The sequence below is a fragment of the Hylobates moloch genome, unplaced genomic scaffold (assembly GCF_009828535.3).
Source record: "Hylobates moloch isolate HMO894 unplaced genomic scaffold, HMol_V3 SCAFFOLD_13, whole genome shotgun sequence".
NCBI classification, from domain to species: Eukaryota; Metazoa; Chordata; class Mammalia; order Primates; family Hylobatidae; genus Hylobates; species Hylobates moloch.
Genome location: NW_026652288.1, coordinates 45,139,633 through 45,163,858, shown reverse-complemented (window position 1 = coordinate 45,163,858; position 24,226 = coordinate 45,139,633). Strand labels below are relative to the sequence as shown.

Below are 24,226 nucleotides of genomic sequence, written 5' to 3'. Positions count from 1 at the left end.
GAGTCAACTGAACCGCAGAGATGGCAGCCACCCCTCTCCCCAGCAGCTCCATCTCAGGGAGAGATTGCTTTGTCAGTAGAACCCTTGCTGGAGTGGCCAAAGGCCCACAGGGAGGTCCCACCCAGTGAGGAAGGATCAATCAGGGTCCCACTTAAAGAAGCAGTCTGGTCACAATCTGGCAAGGCAGCTGTGCTGCATTGTGGGGGATCCTTTCGCATCTGAGCCATCTGTATTCTCCACAATCGGCAAGCTGGAGTGGCTGAGTCTACCAAACCACAGAGATGGCAGCCACCCCTCCCCTAGGGAACTTGGACCTGTCTCAGGCAGACTTCAACCGACTGCCATTGGCTGCCTGGGATCCAAGCCAGTGGGTCTTAACTTGTGAGGTACCATGGAAGTGGGGCCCACAGAACAAAGTTACCTGGCTCCTTGAATTCAGCCCCCTTCCTGGGGATATGTACAGATGGATTTCCCACTTTGCCAAGGATCCCAGGGCTGGACTATGTAAAACTCCTGGGTCTCTGTGAGTGCGTGAGCAGCTGCTCTGCCGAGACTCCACACAACTCTGTGTATCAGACCCAAGACCCTGGTGGTGTGGGCTCACTAGGGGATCTCCTGTTCTGTGGGTTGCAAAGATCTGTGGGAGAAGCCTGGTTTCCCAGCAGGCTCACACAATCACTCACCACTTCCCTTGGCTGGGGTGGGGATTCCTTTGGCCCTGCCCACTGTTCTTAGTTATCTGTGGGTTAAGATGTTCTTCCAGTCAGTCCTAATGTGAGAACCTGGATATCTCATTTGAAGGTGCTGAATTCATTTGTCCCTTTTCCTTCCTCTTCATGCATGCCACAGATGATCGTTGTTTCTAATCAGCCATCATGGATCCAACCCCCTGGCTGGGATTTTGATTGGGATTAAATTGAATCTGTAGATCAACTTGGAAAAAACTGATATCTTGATAATATTGTCTTCATATCAATGAGCATGGACTATATCTCCACTTATTTAGTTATTCTTTGGTTGCTTTTATCAGATGTTTTAGTTTTCCTTACGTAGATCTTGTATGTGGTTTGTTAGATTTATGCTTGAGTATCTAATTGGGGGGATTCTAATGTAAATGGTATTGTGTGTTTAATATCAAATGTCATTTGTTCATTGCTGGTATATAGGAAAGTGATGAACTTTGTATTTTGCCCTGATATTCTACAACCTTGCTATAATTATTAGTTCCAGGAGTTTTTTGTCAATTAGTTCAGATTTTCTACATAAATGATTATGTCATGTGTGAACAAAGACAGTATTGGGCCTTATACTTTCTGTTTGGGGATATTATTAATTACTGATTTTATTAATTTAATCAGTACAGGCCTATTCATATTGTCTATTTGTTTTCATGTGAGTTTTGGCAGATTATATCTTTCAGAGAATTGGCCCATCTAGGTTATTAAATTTGTGAGCATAGAGATGTTCATAGCATTGCTTTATTATCCTTTTAATGTCCATAGGAACTATACTGATGTCTTCTCTTTCATTCTAACATTGGTAATATGTGTTTTCTCTCTCTATTTTTCTTACATGGCCTGACTAGAGACCTAACAATTTTACCGATTTTTTAATGAGCCAGTTTCTGGTTTTATGAATTTTCTTCGTTAATTTCCTGTTTTGAAATCCACTGATTTCTGCTCTTTTATTATTTTTGCTTTCACTTACTTGGATTTAATTTTCTCTTTTTTTTCTATTTTCTAAGGATGGAATATTAGATGGTTGATTTCACATCTTTTTTCTTTTCTAATGTATAAATTTGGGTATCAATTTCCCTCTAGGCACTGCTTTAGCTATATTTCACAAGTTTTGATTTTTTTATGTTAGTATAGTTCAAAATATTTTAAAATTTTTCTTAAGGTTTCTTCTTCCATCTAGTTTTATTTAGAAGTGTGTGGTTTAATATCCAAATATTTAAGCATTTTCCAGCTATCTTTATCAATTTCTAGTTTAATTCCATTGTGGCCTGAGAGCAGACATTATATGATTTCTATTCCTTGACATTTGTTAAGATATGTTTTATAACCCAGAATGCGGTCTGTCTTGGTAAAGGTTCCATGTGACTTCGAGAAGAATGTATATTCTGTTATTGTTGGTTGAAGCAGTCTATAGATGCAGGTTATGTCCAGTTGATTGATAGTGTTTTTAAACTATGTCTTTATTGATTTTCTGCCTGCTGGATCTGTTCATTTTTAATAGAAGTGGGTTGATGTCTCCAACTATAATAGTGGATTCATCTATTTCCCAAATCGTTCTATCAGTTTGTGCCTTATGTATTTTGACAACCTGTTGTTAGGTGCATACATTAAAGATTGTTAGGTCTTATTAGAAAATTGATTCTTTAATCATTATGCAATGCCCCTCTTTTCACTTGACAACTTTCCTTCCTGTGAATTTTGCTCTGTCTGAAATTAATATAGCTCCCTCTGTTCTCTTGATTAGTGTTAGTATGGCATATCTTTCTCCATCTATTTACTTTTAATCTGTATGCATCTTTATATTTAAAGTGGGTTTTTTTGTAGACAATATACATTTGGGTCTTGTTTTTTGATCCAGTGTAACAGTCTCTTTTAACTTGTCCTTTTAAACCATTGACTTACTACTGATATAGGTGGATTAATATCTACCCAATTTCTTACTATTTTCTATTTGTTGCCCTTGTTCTTTGTTCCTATGTTTTTCTTTCACTCTTTTTCTGCTTTTTGTGGTTTTAATTTAGCATTTTATTCTATTTTCTCCTCTTTCTAAGTATACCAGTTATTTACCTTTTTGAGCGGTTACCCTAGAATTTACAATACTCACTTACAACTAATTCAAGTACACTTTCAAAAACACTGTCACTCCATGGGTAGTGTGAGTAACTTATAATGACAAAATCATCCTAATTATTCCATCCCTTGTATCATTACTGTTGTTCATTTCACTTATACATTAGCAGGCATAAGAATATATACGTGCGGGAGGGCAAGGCCAAGATAGCCAACCAGAAGCAACTGCAGTCAAAGGCTCCCACTGAAAAGAATGAAAACAGCATGCAAATCCTGCATTGGTAACCAAGGTATCCAGGTTCTATCATCAGGACTGACTAGGTGGTTGACGTGACCCACAGAGGGAAAGGAAAAGCAGGGTGGTATGTCAGCCCACCTGAGAGCCACACAGGGCAAGGGGAGCCCCAACTCTTACCCAAGGGAGGTGGTGAGCGATTGTGCTACCCAGACTGGGAAACCATGCTTTTTCCACAGATCTGTGCAACCCATGGATTAGGAGATCCCACTTGTGAGCCCACAAGACCAGGGCCTTGGGTCCCAACCACAGAGCTGTTTTATTCTCAACAACCATGCAGCTGGAGTCTGCCTAAGACTTCCAAGTTCCCACGGGGAGGGGCAGCCATCATCACTGTGGTTGCCTGCTGCCTAAGTCATCTGAGCTCCCTGAGAGAGGGGTGGCAGCCATCACTGCAGCTACCTGCTGCCTAAGAAAACTGAGCTTCCCAGGGGAGAGATGGCAGCCATTACTGTCACTGCCAGCTGCCTAAAATGCTAAACTCCCAGTGGGGAAGGGCAGCAGCCATTACTACAGCTACAGGCCATCACTGTTCCCCGCTGGTGCTGGGAAACTGGACAGCTTGGACCCAAGAGGTATTCCCCACAGCACAGCAACTTCAGCAAAGTCTCAGGATACAAAATCAATGTACAAAAATCACAAGCATTCTTGTACACCAATCACAGACAAACAGAGAGCCAAATCATGAGCGAACTCCCATTCACAATTGCTTCAAAGAGAATAAAATCCCTAGGAATCCAACTTACAAGGGATGTGAAGGACCTCTTCAAGGAGAACTACAAACCACTGCTCAGTGAAATAAAAGAGGATACAAACAAATGGAAGAACATTCCATGCTCATGGGTTGGAAGAATCAATATCGTGAAAATGGCCATACTGCCCAAGGTAATTTATAGATTCAATACCATCCCCATCAAGCTACCAGTGACTTTCTTCACAGAATTGGAAAAAACTACTTTAAAGTTCATATGGAACCAAAAAAGAGCCCGCATCACCAAGTCAATCCTAAGCCAAAAGAACAAAGCTGGAGGCATCACGCTACCTGACTTCAAACTATACTACAAGGCTACAGTAACCAAAACAGCATGGTACTGGTACCACAACAGAGACATAGATCAATGGAACAGAACAGAGCCCTCAGAAATAATGCCGCATATCTACAACTATCTGATCTTTAACAAACCTGACAAAAACAAGAAATGCGGAAAGGATACCCTATTTAATAAATGGTGCTGGGAAAACTGGCTAGCCATATGTAGAAAGCTGAAACTGGATCCCTTCCTTACACCTTATACAGAAATTAATTCAAGATGGATTAAAGACTTAAATGTTAGACCTAAAACCATTAAAACCCTACAAGAAAACCTAGGCAATACCATTCAGGACATAGGCATGGGCAAGGACTTCATGTCTAAAACACCAATGGCAACAAAAGCCAAAATTGACAAATGGGATCTAATTAAACTAAAGAGCTTCTGCACAGCAAAAGAAACTACCAACAGGCAACCTACAGAATGGGAGAAAAATTTTGCAACCTACTCATCTGACAAAGGGCTAATATCCAGAATCTACAATGAACTCAAACTAATTTACAAGAAAAAAACAAACAACCCCATCAAAAAGTGGGCGAAGGACATGAACAGACACTTCTCAAAAGAAGACATTTTTGCAGCCAAAAAACACATGAAGAAATACTCATCATCACTGGCCATCAGAGAAATGCAAATCAAAACCACAATGAGATACCATCTCACACCAGTTAGAATGGCCATCATTAAGAAGTCAGGAAACAACAGGTGCCGGAGAGGATGTGGAGAAATAGGAACACTTTTACACTGTTAGTGGGACTGTAAACTAGTTCAACCATTGTGGAAGTCAGTGTGGCGATTCCTCAGGGATCTAGAACTAGAAATACCATTTGACCCAGCCATCCCATTACTGGGTATATACCCAAAGGATTATAAATCATGCTGCTATAAAGACACATGCACACGTATGTTTATTGCGGCACTATTCACAACAGCAAAGAGTTGGAACCAAGCCAAATGTCCAACAACAATAGACTGGATTAAGAAAATGTGGCACATATACACCATGGAATACTATGCAGCCATAAAGAATGATGAGTTCATGTCCTTTGTAGGGACATGGATGAAACTGGAAAACACCATTCTCAGTAAACTATCGCAAGGACAAAAAACCAAACACCGCATGTTCTCACTCATAGGTGGGAATTGAACCATGAGAACTCATGGACACAGGAAGGGGAACATCACACTCCGGGGACTGTTGTGGGGTGGGGGGAGGGGGGAGGGACAGCATTAGGAGATATACCTAATGCTAAATGACGAGTTAATGGGTGCAGCAAAACAACATGGCACATGGATACATATGTAACAAACCTGCACATTGTGCACATGTACCCTAAAACCTAAAGTATAATAATAAAAAAATAAAAAAACCAAAAAACCAAAAAAAACACAAAAAACTACAGCATATACATTCTTCTCAGTGCAACAAGGCCCTTACTCTAAAATTGATCACATAAGTGGAGTCAAAACACTCCTCAGCAAATGCAAAGGCACTGAAATCATAACAATCAGTCTCTCAGATCATAGTGCAATAAAACTAGAACTCAAGATTAAGAAACTCACTCAAAACCACAAAACTACATGGAAGTTGAACAATCTGCTCCTGAATGACTCCTGGGTAAATAATGAAATTAAGGCAGAAATCAAGAAGTTCTTTGAAATCAGTGAGAACAAAGAGACAACATATCAGACTCTCTGGGTCCCAGCTAAAAGTGTTAACAGAGAAATTTATAGCACTAAATTCCCACATCAGAAAGCTAGAAGATCTCAAATCAACACCCTAACATTACACCTAAAAGAACTAGAGAAACAAGAGCAAAGAAATCCAAAAGCTAGCAGAAGACAATAATTACAATCAGAGCTGAACTGAAGGGATATAGACACACGAAAATCCCTTCAAAAAATCAATGAATCTAGGAGCTATTTTTTTCAAATATTAATAAAATAGACTGCTAGCAAAGTTAATAAAGAAGAAAATAAAGAAGACTCAAATAGACACAATAAAAATGATAAAGGGAATACCACAACTGACCCCACAGAAATACAAACAACCATCAGAAAATACTATAAACACCTCTATGCAGGTAAACTAGAAAATCTAGAAGATATGGATAAATTCCTTGAAACATACACCCTCCCAAGATTAAACCAAGAAGAAGCTGAATCCCTGAATAGACCAATAACAAGTTCTGAAATTGAGGCAGTAATAAATAGCCTACCAACCAAAAAAAGCCCAGGACCAGATGGATTCTACCAGAGGTACAAAGAGGAGCTGGTACCATTTCTTCTGAAACCATTCCAAACAACTGAAAAGGAAAGACTTGTCTCTAACTAAATTTTATGAGGCCAGCATCATCATGATAGCAAAACCTGGCAGAGATACAACAACAACAAGAAACTTCAGGCCAACATCCCTGATGAACATCGATGCAAAAATCCTTAATAAAATACTGGCAGCACATCAAAAATCCTTAATAATCTTAAATACTAGCAGCACATCAAAAATCCTTAATAAATCTAGCAGCACATCAAAACGCTTATCCACCACAATAAAGTTGGCTTCATCCTTGGGATGCAAGGCTGGCTCAACATAGACAAATTAATAAACATATTTCATCATATAGACCTAAAGACAAAAACTACACTATTATCTCAATAGACGTGGAAAAGGCCTTTGATTAAATTTAACATCCCTTCATGTTAAAAACTCTCAATAAACTAGGTATTGATGGAACATATTTCAAAATAAGAAGAGCTATTTATGACAGATCCATACTCAACATCATACTGAATGAGCAAAAGCTGGAATCATTCCCTCTGAAACCCAGCATAAGACAAAGATGCCCTCTCTTCCCACTCCTATTCAATGTAGTATTGAAATTCTGGCCAGGGCAATTAGGCAAGAGAAATAAATAAAGCATATTCAAATAGAAAGAGAGAAAGTCAAATTGTCTCTGCATGCAGACGACATGAACCTATATCTAGAAAACCCCATCATCTTAGCCCCAAAACTCCTTAAGCTGATGAGGAACTTCAGCAAGGTCTCAGGATACAAAATCTATGTGCAAAAATTACAAGCATTCCTATACATCAACAACAGATAAGCAGAGAGCCAAGTCATGAATGAACTCCCATTCACAATTTCTACAAAGAGAATAAAATACCTAGGAATACAGCTAACAAGCAATGTGAAGGACCTCTTGAAGGATAACTACAAACCACTGCTCAAGGAAATAATAGAGATCACAAACAAGTGGAAAAACATTCCATGTTCCTGGTTAGGAAGAATCAGTATCATGAAAATGGCCATATTGCCCAAAGTAATTTATAGATTCAATGCAATTCCTATTAAACTACCCTTGACATTCTTCACAGAATTAGAGAAAACTACTTTAAAATGTATATGGAGTCAAAAAAAAAGAGCCTGTATATCCAAGACAATCCTAAGCCAAAAAAAAAAAAAAAAAAAAAAAAAAACAAAGCTGGAGGCATCACACTATCTGACTTCAAACTATACTACAAGACTACAGTAACCAAACCAGAATGGTGCTGGTACCAAAACAGACACACAGACAAATGGAACAGAATAGAGATCTCAGAAAGAAGATTACACATCTACAACTATCTGATCTTCAACAAACTTGACAGAAAACCAGGAATGGAAAAATGATTCCCTATTTAATAAATGGTACTGGGAAAACTGGCTAGCCATATACAGAAAATGGAAACTGGTCCCCTTTTTCATACCTTATACAAAAATTAACTCAAGATGGATTAAAGACTTAAATGTAAAACCCAAATCTATAAAATCCCTTGAAGAAAATCTAGGCAATACCATTCAGGACATAGGTACAGGAAAAAATTTAATGACAAAAATATCAAAAGCAATGGCAACAAAAAGAAAAAATTGATAAATGGGACCTAATTAAACTAAAGAGCTTCTGTATAGCAAAATAAACTATCATCAGAGTGAACGGACAACCTACCGAATGGGAGAAAAACTTTGCCATCTATCCATCTGACAAAGGTCTAAAATCCAGAATACACAAGGAACTTAAACAAATTTACAAGAAAAAAACAACCCCATTAAAACGTGGGCAAAGGACATGAACTGACACTTCTCAAAAGAAGAGATTTTTTATTTTTTTATTTTTTTATTTTTTTTTGAGACAGAGTCTCGCTCTGTCACCCAGGCTGGAGTGCAGTGGCGCGATCTCGGCTCACTGCAACCTCCGCCTCCCGGGTTCACGCCATTCTCCTGCCTCAGCCTCTCCGAGTAGCTGGGACTACAGGCGCCCGCCACCACGCCCAGCTAATTTTTTGTATTTTTAGTAGAGACGGGGTTTCACCATGGTCTCGATCTCCTGACCTCGTGATCCGCCTGCCTCGGCCTCCCAAAGTGCTGGGATTACAAGCGTGAGCCACCGCGCCCGGCCAAAAGAAGAGATTTATGTGGCCAACAAATATATGTAAAACCTCAACATCACTGATCATTAGGGAAATGCAAATCCAAGCCTCGATGAGATACCATCTCATACCAGTCAAAATAATGATTGTTAAAGGGCCAAGAAATAACAGATGCTGACAAGGCTGTGGAGAAATAGAAATGCTTTTACGCTGGGAGGTGGGAAAGTAAATTAGTTCGACCATTGTGGAAGACAGTTTGACGATTCCTCAAGGATCTAGAACAAGAAATACCATTTTACCCAGCAATCCCATTACTGGATATATACTCAAATGAATAGAAATTATTCTATTTTAAAGATACATGCACATATATGTTTATTTCAGCACTATTCACAATAGCAAAGACATAGAATCAACCCAAATGCCCATCAATGATAGACTGGATAAAGAAAACTTGGTACACCATGGAATACTTTGTAGACATAAAAGGGAACGAGATTATGTTCTTTATAGGGACATGTCTGTAGCTAGAAGCCATTATCTTCAGTACACTAACACAGGAACAGAAAACCAAACACTGCATGTTCTCATTCATATGCAGGATCTGAACAGTGAGAACACATGAACACAGGGAGGGGAGCAACACACACTGGGGGCTGTTGGGTGGGTAGTGGGAGGGAGAGAAGAAGGTAAGTAGCTAATGCGTGTGGGGCTTAATACCTAGGTGATGGATTGATGGGTGTAGCTAACCACCATGGCATATGTTTACCTATGTAACAAACCTGCACATCCTGCACATGTATTCCAGAACTTTAAATTAAAAGAAAAAATATCTATCTATCTATCTATATACATGCATACATAATCAAATACATTGTTGCCATTATTATTTTGAACAAACTGTTATCTTTTAGGCAAATTAAGAATAAGAAAACTAAAAGTTTTTACATTTACCTTCACCTATTTCTTCTCAGATGTTCTTCCTTTCTTTCTGTAGATCCAAATTTCTGATCTATATAATTTTTCTTCTCCTTAAAGAACTTCTTTTAACATTTCTTACAAGGGAGTTCTACTGGTAACAACTACCCTCAATTTTTGTTTTTCTGAGAAACTATATTTCTTAACATTTGAAATTTAATTTCATAGGATACAGAATCATAAATTAGTCAGTTTTTTTCTCTCAACACATTAAATATTTCACTGTGTTGTCTTCTTGGTTACATGGTTTCTGAGACATTAGATTCAATTCTTATCTTTGCTTTTCTAATAAGTAAGGTATTTTCCCCCTCTGGCCTCTTTCAGGTTTTTTGTAAATCTTTAATTTTCTGTACTTTGAAAATTATATGCCTAGATGTAGCTTTTCTGATGTTTATCCTGCTTGGTGTCCTTTGAAATTCCTCCATCTGTGGTTTGGTGTCTGACATCAAATAGGAGAAATTTTTAGTGATTATTTTCAAATATTGCTTGTTCCTTTCTCTCTTCTCCTCCTGGTATTCCCATTACACATATGTTATACCTTTTATAGTTTTCCCATAGTTCATTGATATTCTGGGTATTCTCAGTCTCTATCTGTCTCTCTCTCTGTCTCTCTCTTTTGGGGGGCTTTGCTTTTTAGTTTTTAAAGTTTCTATTGCGATATCTTCAAGTTCAGAGATATCCTCAAGCTCAGTCATTTCTAACCTACTAAGAAGCCTTCCAAAGGCATTCTTCATTTCTGTTACAGTGTTCTTGATCTCTTACATTTCTTTTTGATTCTTTCTTAGAATTTTCATCACCCTGCTTACATTGCCCCCTCAATTCTTGCAGATTGTTACTTTATCCATTAAAGCCCATTACATACTAATAATAGTTGCTTCAAATTTGTAGTCCTATAATTCCAACATCCTTGCCTTATCTGAGTCTGGCTCTGATGCTTGCTGTTTCTTTGAAATGTGCTTTTTGTCTTGTTTCTTATGTTTTATTATGTCTTATAATTTTTTCCTGATATCCAGACATACATAACTGGGTAAAATAAATGGGTGTAAATAGGCCTTTAGTAATGTGGTGGTTAGGTGTGGGGGAGGGGAGCATTCTATAGTCATCTACTTACGTTTCAGTCTTTAGTGAGTTTGTGTGTCTGCACTGTGAACTTCACCTGCTTCTCAATCTCCTTTCCTCCCCTTCTGTGGGACAGGATGGCTAGAGCTGGATGGAACTGGTTATTTCCCTTCTCTAGGGTCACTTAGACTTGGATACAACTCCAGAAGGTTAGGCTTTGGTTAACTAGTTTCTTCTTGTTAAGAATTGAATGCTCTGAGGTATTTCTAAATGGTTCATTTCCCCCTCACTCTGCCAGAATCATGAGGTGTTTCTCTGATATTCACTGTGAAGACCTGGCAGAGCTCCGTGAGGCAAGTCTTATAAAAGTGTGTGGTAGCCTCTGATGGCTGGGTCCCCCTAGAGTACTTATCTCTCAGATTTGTCCTCATTGAGCCTCTAGCAGTTCAAGTGCAATTCAGGTTTGCTACCTGGGCAGTGGTGTTACAGGACAGAGGTTCTGATCCAGACCTTAAGAAAGGGTTTTTGGATCTCACATGAGAAAGAATTTAGGTTAAGTTCACAGTGCAAAGTGAAAGTAAGTTTATTAAGAAAGTAAAGGAATAAATGAATGGCTATTTCACAGATGGAGCAGCCCCAAGGGCTGCTGGTTGCCCATGTTTATGGTTATTTCTTGATGATGTGCTAAACAAGGGATGGATTACTTATGCCTCCCATTTTTAGACCATATAGGGTAACTTCCTGACATGACCATGGCATTTGTAAACTGTCATGCAGCTGGTGGGAGTGCAGCAGTGAGGACGACCAGAGGTCACTCCTATGGCCATTTTGCTTTTGGTGGGTTTTGGCCGGCTTCTCCACTGCAGACTGTTTTATTAGCAAGGTCATTATGACCTGTACTTTGTGCTGACCTATCTTATTCTGTGACTTAGAATGCCTTAACTCTCTGGAAATGCAGCCCAGTAGGTTTCAACCTTATTTTACTCAGCTCCTATTTAAGATGGAGTTGCTCTGGTTTACACGCCTTTGACAGTGGTTCCTGCAGAGGTTATTACTCATGGTTTCTGCTTCCATAAATTGTGATTATCTGTATTTACCTGTTGGTGTCTCCATTTGAGCAGGAGGGTAGCAGCTTGCCCCCTGATCTTCACTCTTATGGAGCCAAGAAGAGTTGCTGATTTTTGGTTTGTTCAGTTTTTTACTTGTGGTTAGAACAGAGAAGTGACTTCCAAGTTTTTAGATGCTGAGCTAGAAACTAGATTCACCCCATCCTTTTTAAAAAATTGCTTCTAAATTGGATCTCATCTTCTAATCATTATTTTTAATGCAAGTATATTATTCAATATTTTCATTTTTGTCCTGAACTTTTATCACACAGTTTATTTCAAGATAGTAATTAAAACTACATTTTTTTGAATAAAGGAAAAGGAAACAGTTCTGAAATCTATCAACCTGAAAATTGTTGGTCATAATGAGAAGACTTATGTGCTTGCATTTAAAGTACATATTAATGGAGCATTGATAATCAATCTGTGCCAGTCTCACCTATTAACCAAACTATCTTGATGCAGTTCTATTTTGGGTGGTATTAATTATGTAACATTCTGTTAATAGATACAGAACATTTTACAATGTGGAAATTAGAGAAACTTTTGTGGGAAAATGATATATATGCAACAAAGAGAGCTTGAGAAATATTAAGTAACAGATTTACATTTGATTTGATACAAATTAATAGAATTATCTTAAAAATTGGATGGAAAATTAAATGTGAAACACTTAAAACTCTATTTCACTTATAATAAGCAATATGTATTAGCAATTATTATCTGTTATAAGATCCTACCTCTCAAATATAATTTTACCTCATGAAGCCATTAACCTATGTCAGTAAGTTAAAATTACATATGAAGTTCCCTAATATTCCATTTTTACTTTAATATAACTTATTGCTATCAAATAAAGGATTTCACAAGGAATGTAGTATTACAAATAAGTAAGTTATGTATTATAGTACTCTTAATTAACACAAACTATCTAATCAACATATTTGAACCACTAACTTACTACTGCAGTCATTAGGAATGCATTTAGAAATACAAAACCAAATTGCGGTGGCCTATGCAAATAAGTTTTATCCCCCTCATGTAACAAGAAATCCAGAAATGGCTGCCTAAGAGCTGTTTCAAGTCTGAGTGATGCCATCAGAGACCAAGAGTCTTTCTGACTTTCTGCTTTTTCAGTCTTAGCACTGACAAATGGTTTTCACTGTGTTTATCACCTCATGACTGCTGCACCTTTCACCATCACTCCCACCAATCATTCCGGGTAGGATGATTGGGAAAGTGCAAACGATGTAGTGCAGAGGGGCAAAGGGCTGTGCCAATTGAACGTGACCCTTCAATCATTAAATAAGGGGCCTTTTCTGAAGTCCATTTTGAGGAGCCTCCCACTGCCATCTCACTAGCCAGAACTGGCTGGGTGACCATGTGACCACTCCTAAACAGTCCAGTGGTGATTCTTCCCTGAAGCTTCAGTAGACTCTGTCTTCCCTGAGCTCAAGGGCCTTTCATCTATTTCTAACAAGTTAGTAACAATAAGAGAAGGTCAGACAGGCTGGGCACAATGGCTCATGCCTATAATCCCAGCACTTTGGGAGGCCAAGGCGGGCAGATCACCTGAGGTCCAGAGTTCGAGACCAGCATGACCAGCATGGTGAAACCCTGTCCCTACTAAAAATATAAAAATTGCCAGATGTAGTTGTGGGTGCCTGTAATCCCAGCCACTTGGGAGATTGAGGCAGGAGAGTCACTTGAACTTAGGAGGTGGAGGTTGCAGTGAGCCAAGATTGTGCCATTGCCCTCCAGCCTGGATGACAAGAGTGAAACTCTGTCTCAAAAAAAAAAAAAAAAAAAAAAAAACCCAAAAAACAAAAAACAAAAAGAGAATGAAGGTCAGATAAATATTAGGTGCCTGTCATGGTGTGGAACTTGACATAATAAGCTACATATATTAGCTTAATATACATGAATGAATTTCACCTAATAGATAAAATAAGGTAAAAAACATTATGTAATATAGCTTTCATCCACAAGGCTATTAAGCCAAAATAGAAAATATTTTTCTCATATATTTTCTCCTAGACAGAAAGGGAGAAAGAAAGTGTGTTTGTATGTTTGTGCATGTGTTTTTAGGGACAGGGCCTGCTGGGCATGGGGGAGTTGCATCTTGTGTTCAGAGGTTTTCTGCACACAAATTTGGCCAAATTCACAAGTGGTAGTGGTAGGGTGGTATATATGACAAATGAATAAAAATATTAAAAGCACATAAACAGCTACATAAACTGTAAAACATATTACTTTATGCATTTGACAAATATATTTGAGTACTTATAATTGTAGAGATATTCTAAATGCTAAGTTTACAGCAGTAAACAAAATAGTAAAACGTTTAGAACACATAATTTTCTAGTGGAGAAAACAATAAACAAAAAAAATCACTAAATATGTTAGATAATAAGTGCTAAGAAAGTAACAGTGCAAGGAAGGGGGATAAAGAGGTTGCAATTTTAGACAGAATGGAAAATGTAAATTAGGTGATATTTGCATATAAAGATAAAGGAGGTGAAGAAAGGAGCCATGAAGATTTCTGAAGAAGGAACATCCTGAGCAAAGAAAACAGTAAATGCAAAAGCTCTAAGTTAGGAGTATATCTGGCATGCTCAAGAAAGGGCAAGGTGTTCAGCAGTGTTCAGAGACAGAAAGGGAGAAAGCAGCAGATGAGATCTTAGAGGGAATTAGGGACCAATTTTAGAAACTTACTGATCAGATAAAGGACTTTGACTTGTACACTAAGAGAAAGTAGCATTGGTTACAATTATTTTTCATAAAGATAGAAAACAAAAACAATACAAATGTCACAGATCAATCAACAGGGCTCTACCATCTCCATGTACATTACCACACTCCACCTGTAGTCCCTGTTCTAATTCACATAGGTCTTCAGTCTATTTTTTATATCTAATCCCCTAGTTCTTTATATCCCATAAATATGCCATATCTAATCTTTCACTCAAATTTTCCTCATGACTATTTAACCTTCATGTTCTACCTAGATTCTTATCAAATTACCACCACTCTTCCAAATATTCAATGAATTTTTTGTTTTGTAAAGTAAAAAGATCAATATCCAGAGCATGGTATGAAAATTCCTCATTAGGTATCACTACTTAGCTTTCCAGACCTATTTCCTAATAAGTCCTTTTATAATTTCTAAAATACAGACACATGTGTCTCCTTATTTTCATAAGTCTGCCCTTTTTTTGCCTCATGCTATTTAATAAGCCTATAATGCTCTTTCCCATTTCTTGACCTGATGAACTCCTACTTACTAAGATTTGGTCCACGATTTTCAGTTATGGATTTTTGCAATAAGATTTAAGATGGAAGCCTGACATTTAATTCTTCTAATACATCTAGTTCCACACATTCTAAATTTTGAATAAAATTATCATAGGCTCAGAAAGATAATCTACATTTGTATTTGAAATAAGGAAAATTACGTAAACACATCAGAAAACAAAATTTCTTCTTTATAATGTGTAGAATGGCTATGTGCAAAATGCTTTGGGACTATTTGCTGTTTGCTCCTCATCAAATGTCCCCTGCTCCTCCTGCAAACTCCTATCTTATCATCCATTAACATAGAAATCAAGCTCAAGTATTTGCATCCTCTGCTAGCAAATAATCTTCCTCTCCTTGCTAATAATCTCCCTAGGTTTTGCCCTTTGTCTAATAACTAAATTCTAAATTTACAATGCTACTCTGACCAAAGAGTTGCTTGCTATTCAGCCCTCTAGTGGATGAGACGTGTGATTTTTATGGTAAGGTGCACAGACCCAGCGAGGAAGTGCTTAATCAGAGCACTTAATTATAAGACATAGGGAGCAGCTCTTGCTTAATATATCTTTATTTTCTTCCAAAATATACTATAACTTTCTTAACAGCAAGCATCATGCTTTCATCTTTAAAAAAATTATCAATAAAGTGCTAAGCATGCACTAGATGACTGTGCATCCATACTGATTGTCTTTGAGAATTTACTGAAGTCTGAACTTAGTTCACAGTGTGGAATATTGACAGTAAAATTACATAGGATTATGCTTCATTTAACTAGTAATATGAATTAAACATCTATAAAACATTAAAAAATCAACTCCATGTGTAGTTTATAAGTACACACTCTTCCATTTTTGACAAAAAAAAGCACCCAAGTTAGATAAGTAAAAGAAATTTCTTCCTCAGAAATGTCTTGACATGCCACTTGATTCAAGGATCTCAACTTAAGTCTTTAGGACTGAGTCTATTTCCATTGCTCAGTATCAATTTCCTCTATACAGGTTACATTCTAAGACTTCTTATAGTTTCAAAATGTTTGTCAATTGTTCCAGGCTTACATACATGATCATAGCTTCAAGTCTAGCAAAACAGAGAGCATTTCGTCCTAGTGGCTCCTCACAAGCCCCAGAATTCTGCTTCAATATAGTTGGCCAAATACTCATCATTCAACCAATCCCTGTGTCTAAGGAAGTTCCGGGCTCTGCTTGGCCAAGCTAAATCTCAGATGCAGAGATTTAGCCTGTGACAAAGACCCTCCTGAACCTTGTGGTCTGAGTATGGATGGAGGATATTTTCCTGAAGGAAATTTGAGATTTTATGCCAGAGAGGAAGAGCTGCTACATTGAGAGGCAAAATGGCTACTATATATTTAAAAAAAAAAAAAAAAAAAGATGACATTAAGTTACTATGTTTCTATTGATTATATTTCTTCATTTCCAATTTGCTTTAATTGAGATAACTTATGTCTCAGATTCAAATTAAAAATATAATTGTCATTATCATCATATCAAGCTTCTTGACTTCTACGTGAAAGACACTATATTAAAATTATGTTTGCTCATTATCCTAAGTTGAGATGAATGTAATCATTTCCTATTTTAAAGAATAACTAAATATAGAGCATAATTATATTCACTATCACCAAGTTAAACTTTCATTATTATATTTTACTTTTCAAGTTAATTATAAGAAAATCTATTTAAAGCAGTTTTCCCATTTTCCTCTTCACAGAATTTTCTTTATAAATTTTGTTTACATAACTTTTATGTTAAAATTAAAAAGCCAATCTTAAGCTTGGTGTTATTAATTTTATATAATATTAGCTTGAAGTTCTAGCAAATGAAAATTAAATTGAAAACATGATTATATGATACTAATCATTTGAATACTATTTTAAGAAAAATATATGTCAAGTTGTATATTTATATTAGGAAAACAGTGTAATCACACATATTCCTCTAAAGTTCTATCATCTCACAGGTTTTTTATATAACATATTAGCTAAAGAATACTTTTTAAAAAACTAGTATGAGAAAAAAGAAGTCCAAATATATCACTAATAAAGAAAAGCATAATAGATGCAGTCATCCTCACACTGACACACACACAGTCATGCACCACATGATGACATTTTGGTTAATGATGGATTGCATATATGATGGTGGTCCCATAAGATTATAATGGAACTGGTCTATATAGGAATACCATTTTTTAAAATCTTTCATGCCATATTTTTAATGTACCTTTTCTATGTTTAGATATGTTTAGATACACAAATACCATTGTGTTATAATTGCCTACAGTGTTCAATACAGTAACATTCTGTACAATTTTGTAGCCTAGGAGCAATAGGCTATACGTATAGTCTAGATGTGCAGTAGGCTATACTATCGAGGTATGTGTAAGTACACTCTATGATGTTCATACAGTGACAAAGTTGCCTAATAACACATTTCTCAGAACATATTTCCATTGCTAAGTGACACATAACTGTATTATAATAAGCTGGGATTCTTAGCAATTGTATTGACCATTACAATTGCAAATGGTTGGGACTCAATTCAATCCATCTTAAGCAAATACACACATAAACACACACACACACACACACACACACACACGTATATATACAAGATATTAGCGTACTTCACAGAATTGAAGGAAGAATTGTAAGCCTCAGGGCATCTCTGGCATATTGAAACTTGGCACTCTCAGGATAGTCTGCTGTCTCTCATCTCTGCTTTTCTCTGTATGCAGGCTTATTCTTTCTGTCTGTGTAACAGGTAAATATATTCCGGGCCTATATTCCTGCAACTCCATATCCATAGAAGAAAGAGATATTCACCATCCTCTAAACATGCACGTGTACATAATAGCTCCAACTTTAACATGTACACATGTTCTAGTTAAAAAGCCAGAGGAGGGATTCTTATTGTCCCTTCTTGTATTTTTATGCCTACCCCTGGACCAATACCTTGAAGGTAGTTTATAGATTATGAATCTCTCAACTTGGGTCACACGTCGCCCCTGGGGTCAGGGGCCAGGTTAGGTTATCAGAAATGAGGAGGAGATCTACTGGGTGAAGATGTTAAGTACCACAATAACCAAAGAAAAAGTTTGGTTAGAATGATTTGAACAATTACTCTAATTCTTTATTTATTTTTGCTTCCCTCTGGGTCAGAGATATAAAAACATTAGGTAAGTACATGCAAGTTCTGGAGTTAACAAGGGCAATATATGAGGGGAATGAGCATGGAGAGAGGCATATTGGAATCCTCAGGAGCCAATTAATTGGAAAAAGTTTTCAAAATTGTCAATCTATTCAAACATTTAGTTGCAATTTCAAATGACATTAAATGAGAGCTCAATATTTTTATGCTTAGCAAAAGTGACCATGGGTTTATAAAGATTTAGAAAATTAGTGTAACAGAACTTACTTTGTTCTATTGATAAAACCCAAACCCTGAAATTGATCCCAAGTAATGCTTGGAAACGAAATGCTAAATGTCAGCAAATATATAATAATTAACTTTCTACATATGTGCCATGCCATATCTAGGGAATATTTAGTAAGTCTTAAGAATATTTCTTGATGAACTCTAATTTCTAATTGGACTTGAGATAACATATTCTATCTCTTCTCTATTATCCTTATCACACTGTCACCTAGAGAGATAGAAAGCACAATATTAGCATTCCTAACATAGATGATTCTTGAATACTATCTTTTTTTCAACCGAAGAGCATTCCTCACCATTCCTTGTAAAATTTCTAATTTTACCAATTTGATTTAATTTTTACCTATTGAAGACAAAAACTAAGGGAAGAATGTTAATGAGCCAATCTATCTCCAGAAACATTTAACAAAATTGTGCGCATATGATTGTGTTTATTTACGCATGAACATATATGGAGAGGGGACTCATAGCTTTTATCAGAATTTCCAAGGCATCTGTAAACTAAAATATGCTTAAAAACCATTTAAAATGGGGGAAACACAAAGTTACTGCTTATTTCAATAGAAATATGTCAGCAGCTGCCAGTCTGGAGGCGTTCCCACAGCTGTGCAGAACTTAGCACCGCGTGTGGCTGTTGCCGCTGCTGCTTCCCGGGCTGGGGCTGTTGCCCGCTACAAATACGCCTCCAGTGTTCGCAGCCCTCATCTTGCCATACAGCGTCTGCAGGCACCCCAGCCTGAGGTCCAAGGGCAGGGACAGGAGCCACTGACTGCCTCCATGCTGGCCGCAGCACACCCCCAGGAACAGAAGCAGATGCTGGGAGAACGCTTGTTCCCACTCATCCAAAGAATGCATTCAAACCTGGATGGGAAGATCACGGGAATGCTGCTGGAGATCCACAACTCTGAGCTGCTGCACATGTTAAGAGTTCCCCGAGTCTCTCCACTCCAAGGTGGATGAAGCGGTAGCAGTTCTACAGGCTCATCATGCCAAGAAAGAAGCTGCCCAGAAGGTGGGCGCTGTTGCTGCTGCTACCTCTTAGACAAGGAAAAACAGATTCAAAAGCCAAATAACCCCTCATGGAGTTCAGCTCAAGATTTGTAGACTTCCTAGCTTGTCCTATGGACCTCAACACGAAGAACTACGAATTGCAAATTTAATAGGTCATTTTGTATCAAAAGGTCAAATATGAAGCACCTAGAATTTTTCAATTATACGAATATGTTCTCGGGAATCTGCTGTGGCCCAGTGTGAACTTTTTTTTTCTATTGTGGGTTTTGATTTGTCCCCCAGGAAATTGGTTTTATTTCATGTACCCAAGTATTACATTTCTCAAAAAAGAAAAAAAATCTCCATTAAAAAAAAGAAATATGTCAGCAATTTTTACCCTTTGGTCCTAGTTCATTCCACTAGGGATCTGCTAAATACATCATTGAATACTAATACGAAACGAACAATACTCAGAAATACATATCTGGAGCTTGTTATGAGACAGACTCTGTTACATTCCATACATTACCTAATTTAATACATAGCACTACCCTTTGAAATAGGTATTATCATACCCATATTACAGTTGAGAATACTGCAGCTCAGACACATGAAATACAAAAAAGTAAAATACTTTCCCAGGGTCATATAACAGCAAATGAAAAGAGCCAAAACTGGGATCTGTTTCTAGTTCTTAATCCCATCATGTTGCCAGGAATAGAGTAGACACTCAATAAACATGAATTGAACTTAATTAACGTGTCGGCATGAGGAATGTGTGATAGCAAGATAAGAATAAACATATCACCTCTCATTAAATTGTCCTTCATGTAAATAAACTATAATATTCTTTGTATCCCATCCCGTCTCATAAATATTATTTTTCATATTTTAAATTTTTAAAAAATATTTGATTGTTATTTTATTTAAAGTCCTCTTAATGGGAACAAGAGACACTGGAGACTGCTTGAGTGGGGGAAGGTGAGATGGGTGTGTGGGCTGGAATGCTACCTATTGGGTACTATGCTCACCTACCTTGGTGACAGAATCATTAATACACAAAACCTCAATAACACGCAATTTACCCATGTAACAAACCAGCACATGTACCTTCTGAACCTAAAATAAAAGTAGAAAAAAAAGTCATCTCAACATTATAATCAGTTGGAAAGAACATGTCTCCAGAATGAGGCAGAATTCCTTAAAAGTGCAAAGCTGTTGAACTATCACATCATTTCTTCTGGGCATCCTACTGCCATTAATGATAGCACAAGGTCACATTAGCCTCTTAGATGCACATATCACATTGTTAATTACAATCAAGGAAACCTAACTCATCTTCATGTAGGATTCCATTAAACCACATCTTCTTCATTTATACAGATGCTGCAGGTTTTGGGACACAATTATAGTATTTTACTTTTATTTCTATGACAAATATGAATTACTAAGTTCAATTTATTCCAATTGTAACCAATTAAGAACTTTAGGATGCTGATTGCTACCTGATATTAGCATTCCTTCCTTTTTTAAAACAAAATGATTGAACTTACAGATTAATCCAAAGGAAATATAAATGTAACTTGAAAAGGGAGAAATTATTATCATTATCTTATCTTTCATCCTCTTATGTCTAATGATGAAATTAATAAGTGGTTATTTAGATAACACCTTTTTGTTTGCCCTCAGAGGAGAGAGAGTGATTGAATCTTTTTATCTAGTAGAATTAGCCATAAAACATTTCTTCCTGCTGAGGACCTCCTCCCCTTCCAAAAAAAAAAAAAAAAAGAAGAAGAAGGGAACACACTGTGGGAGAAAATCCTTATTACTCTAAATCAACAGGATATAGGCGGGGGGGTGGCGAGGTGAGAGAGAGCGGTAGAGGAGGACGTCACCTGTCACTATTTCCCTTTAATCCCTGCTGCACCCCCTGAGACAGCACAGACAATTGGGAGTGATTAGACTTTGTCACATTTTAAAGCTATGTGAGAAATTAATTAAACTGTAGAGTTGCTGGAAAGCAACTAAAACAAAATGGAAGATTATTTTCTGTGTGTCCTGAGAAAGAAATGAAGTCACATCATTTAGAAAGCCAAAGGAGTTTCTCTGAAATCTGTCCTGTGCCTTGCAGTCATACGGTTGGGCACTGAAGCATGTCTTATGAAAATCATCAGTCTGGCTTGTTATAAGTAAAAATTTATAAAAGTCTGACTGGAAATATTCTATCCTAACTTAAATCACCAAAGTCTACTGCAGGCCGTGATAGAAATAGAGATAAGATCCAAATCTCTCATAGACCCAAAGGCTGTCCCAGCCTAAGACACAAGAAACACAGGTGGAAAAATAATCCATGGAATTAGTTTGATAATTATACTTTAACCTGATAAATATGTGACAGCTGTCAAGGGGAAGGAGCCAGGAAGGAATAAAGTAGGGTAGTGGGAGGTTGCTTATCAACTTTCAAGGTGCCTGGTTTTAAGCTTGGCTAGGGAAAATTATTATGGTTTTTGAAATGCACCCTGAAAAGATAAGATAGGATGTTGGAGCGACACAATCTCAGGGCATAGATAGTGAGGTATTGCCAGTATTTAAAATGAGAGATTTAAAATTCCCAAAGTTAGGGATAAATTTTATTAAACATCTCTTTAATCTTCTTAATATCCTGTCTTTTAAAGATTATCTGAAGAACTGTGTTTTAGAACTGATAAATGAAGAGGCATATGTTTAAGCCTTATTTCAGTTTGAAGATGAAGGTAAATCATCTTATTTAAAATTAAAATGAGAGAACAACTATCCACTGAGGTAGCCCTATAATATGATGTTTGTATTTGATATTAATATTTTATTTATTTTATGTATGTATGTATTTTTTTTTTTTTTTGAGACAAAGTGTTGCTCTGTTGCCCAGGCTAGAATGTAAACTCCACCTCCCAAGCTCAAGCCATTCTCCTGCCTCAGCCACCTGAGTAGCTGGGATTACAGGTGCACACCACTACATCCAGGTAATTTTTGTATTTTTAGTAGACACAGTTTTTCACCACGTTGGCCAGGCTCGTCTTGAACTCCTGACCTCAGGCGATCCACCTGCCTCGTGCTCCAAAGGTGCTGGGATTACAGGTGTGAGCCACCACACCCAGCCTACAATTAATATTTTTAATTTGTGTTTTTTTTAAAGCTGAATATGGGAAGGGAAAATTAAATATAGAATTACACATGTACAAAATAGGTAGCAAGTCCATATCCGTGAGCTGTTGTGATCAGTTACAAATGGTCAGTGGTCTATTTAATAAAATTGTGGCTTTTACTCCTGTGTCTTTGGTAAGTGCTAAAAAGATGTAATGGCATATATCTCCTTACCTTTAGCTGAGATATATAAAAATATTTTCTTCTGAATGAAATAAATGCAACAGAGGGAAGTTACATGGCATGCCCAAATTTGCAAATCATGGAAGAGGGAGACTTTGAATACCTAGCTTCCTTCCAGTACAAAAAATATCCTCGGCCGGGCGCGGTGGCTCACGCTTGTAATCCCAGCACTTTGGGAGGCCGAGGCGGGCGGATCACGAGGTCAGGAGATCGAGACCACGGTGAAACCCCGTCTCTACTAAAAATACAAAAAATTAGCCAGGCGTGGTGGCAGGCGCCTGTAGTCCCAGCTACTTGGAGAGGCTGAGGCAGGAGAATGGCGTGAACCCAGGAGGCGGAGCTTGCAGTGAGCCGAGATCGCGCCACTGCACTCCAGCCTGGGCGACAGAGCGAGACTCCGTCTCAAAAAAAAAAAAAAAAAATCCTCAATTTCTCCACTTTTTTGCATATTAGAAAAGAATAACAGAGAAACAACATAATATCTAAGCCTAATTAATAATCCATAGTTGGTAGAAATTCACTATTTGATTTGCTGCCTAAAAGAAAATATTTATGTTCTTTAATGACAAAGAAAAGTAGTAGAAAGAAATCAGGATGATCAAGAAGAAACATATTGGGAAACTTTGAGAAAGAATCCATAACAGGAAAATTTTTACATCAATTAAGTGTTTTGATCCAAAAAGAGATATTGGTACAGACAGACCAGAAGAAATTTACCTCTAAGTTTTAGCTTTTAACATATTTTTAAGGACTCAAGCATTAATAAGTTAATATTGAAGATTAATTTCCTATGATAGTACCCAGGTAATCATTTTCTGAATAATCATCTACTTCTTTAAATAGTAAAAGACCATTAAAGTGATTTTCTTTTACAATTTTTAAAACTTCCTTAGCAGTATAAAACTGGCAATTAAAAATTTGTTTTATCCTCCAAATTTCTCCCCATATGCTACAAATTAAATATACGTGAAAAGCTCTGGGTTAAATATAGTAGTTGTGAAAAAAAAACTCTATCTAATGAGTATATAAGAATTGTCTGAGGCCAGGCACGGTGGCTCACACCCATAAACCCAGCACTTTGGGAGGCCGAGGTGGGCAGATCACGAGGTCAGGAGATCAAGACCATCCTGGCTAACATGGTGAAATCCCATCTCTACTAAAAATACAAAAAAATTAGCCGGGTACGGTGGCAGTCACCTGTAGTCCCAGCTACTCAGGAGGCTGAGGCAGGAGAATGGCATAAATCCTGGAGGCGGAGCTTGCAGTGAGCCGAGATCGCACCACTGTACTTCAGCCTGGGTGACAGAGCAAGACTCCATCAAAAAAAAAAAAAAAAAAAAAAAAGAATTGTCTGAGACATAATCATTAATAATAGTGT

The 24,226-nt window shown here is 37.3% G+C and overlaps 1 protein-coding gene across 1 annotated transcript; it reads left to right on the top strand.

Annotated features, from left to right (window-relative positions):
• The first annotated feature begins 281 nt into the window (after window positions 1–281).
• On the top strand, window positions 282–19,666 carry LOC116480048 (polyadenylate-binding protein 4). The gene is given in 3 exon segments (XM_058426185.1): window positions 282–386; window positions 19,057–19,416; window positions 19,418–19,666. Coding segments are annotated over 3 exon segments (582 nt in total). The 3' UTR covers window positions 19,535–19,666.
• Window positions 19,667–24,226: the final 4,560 nt, after the last annotated feature.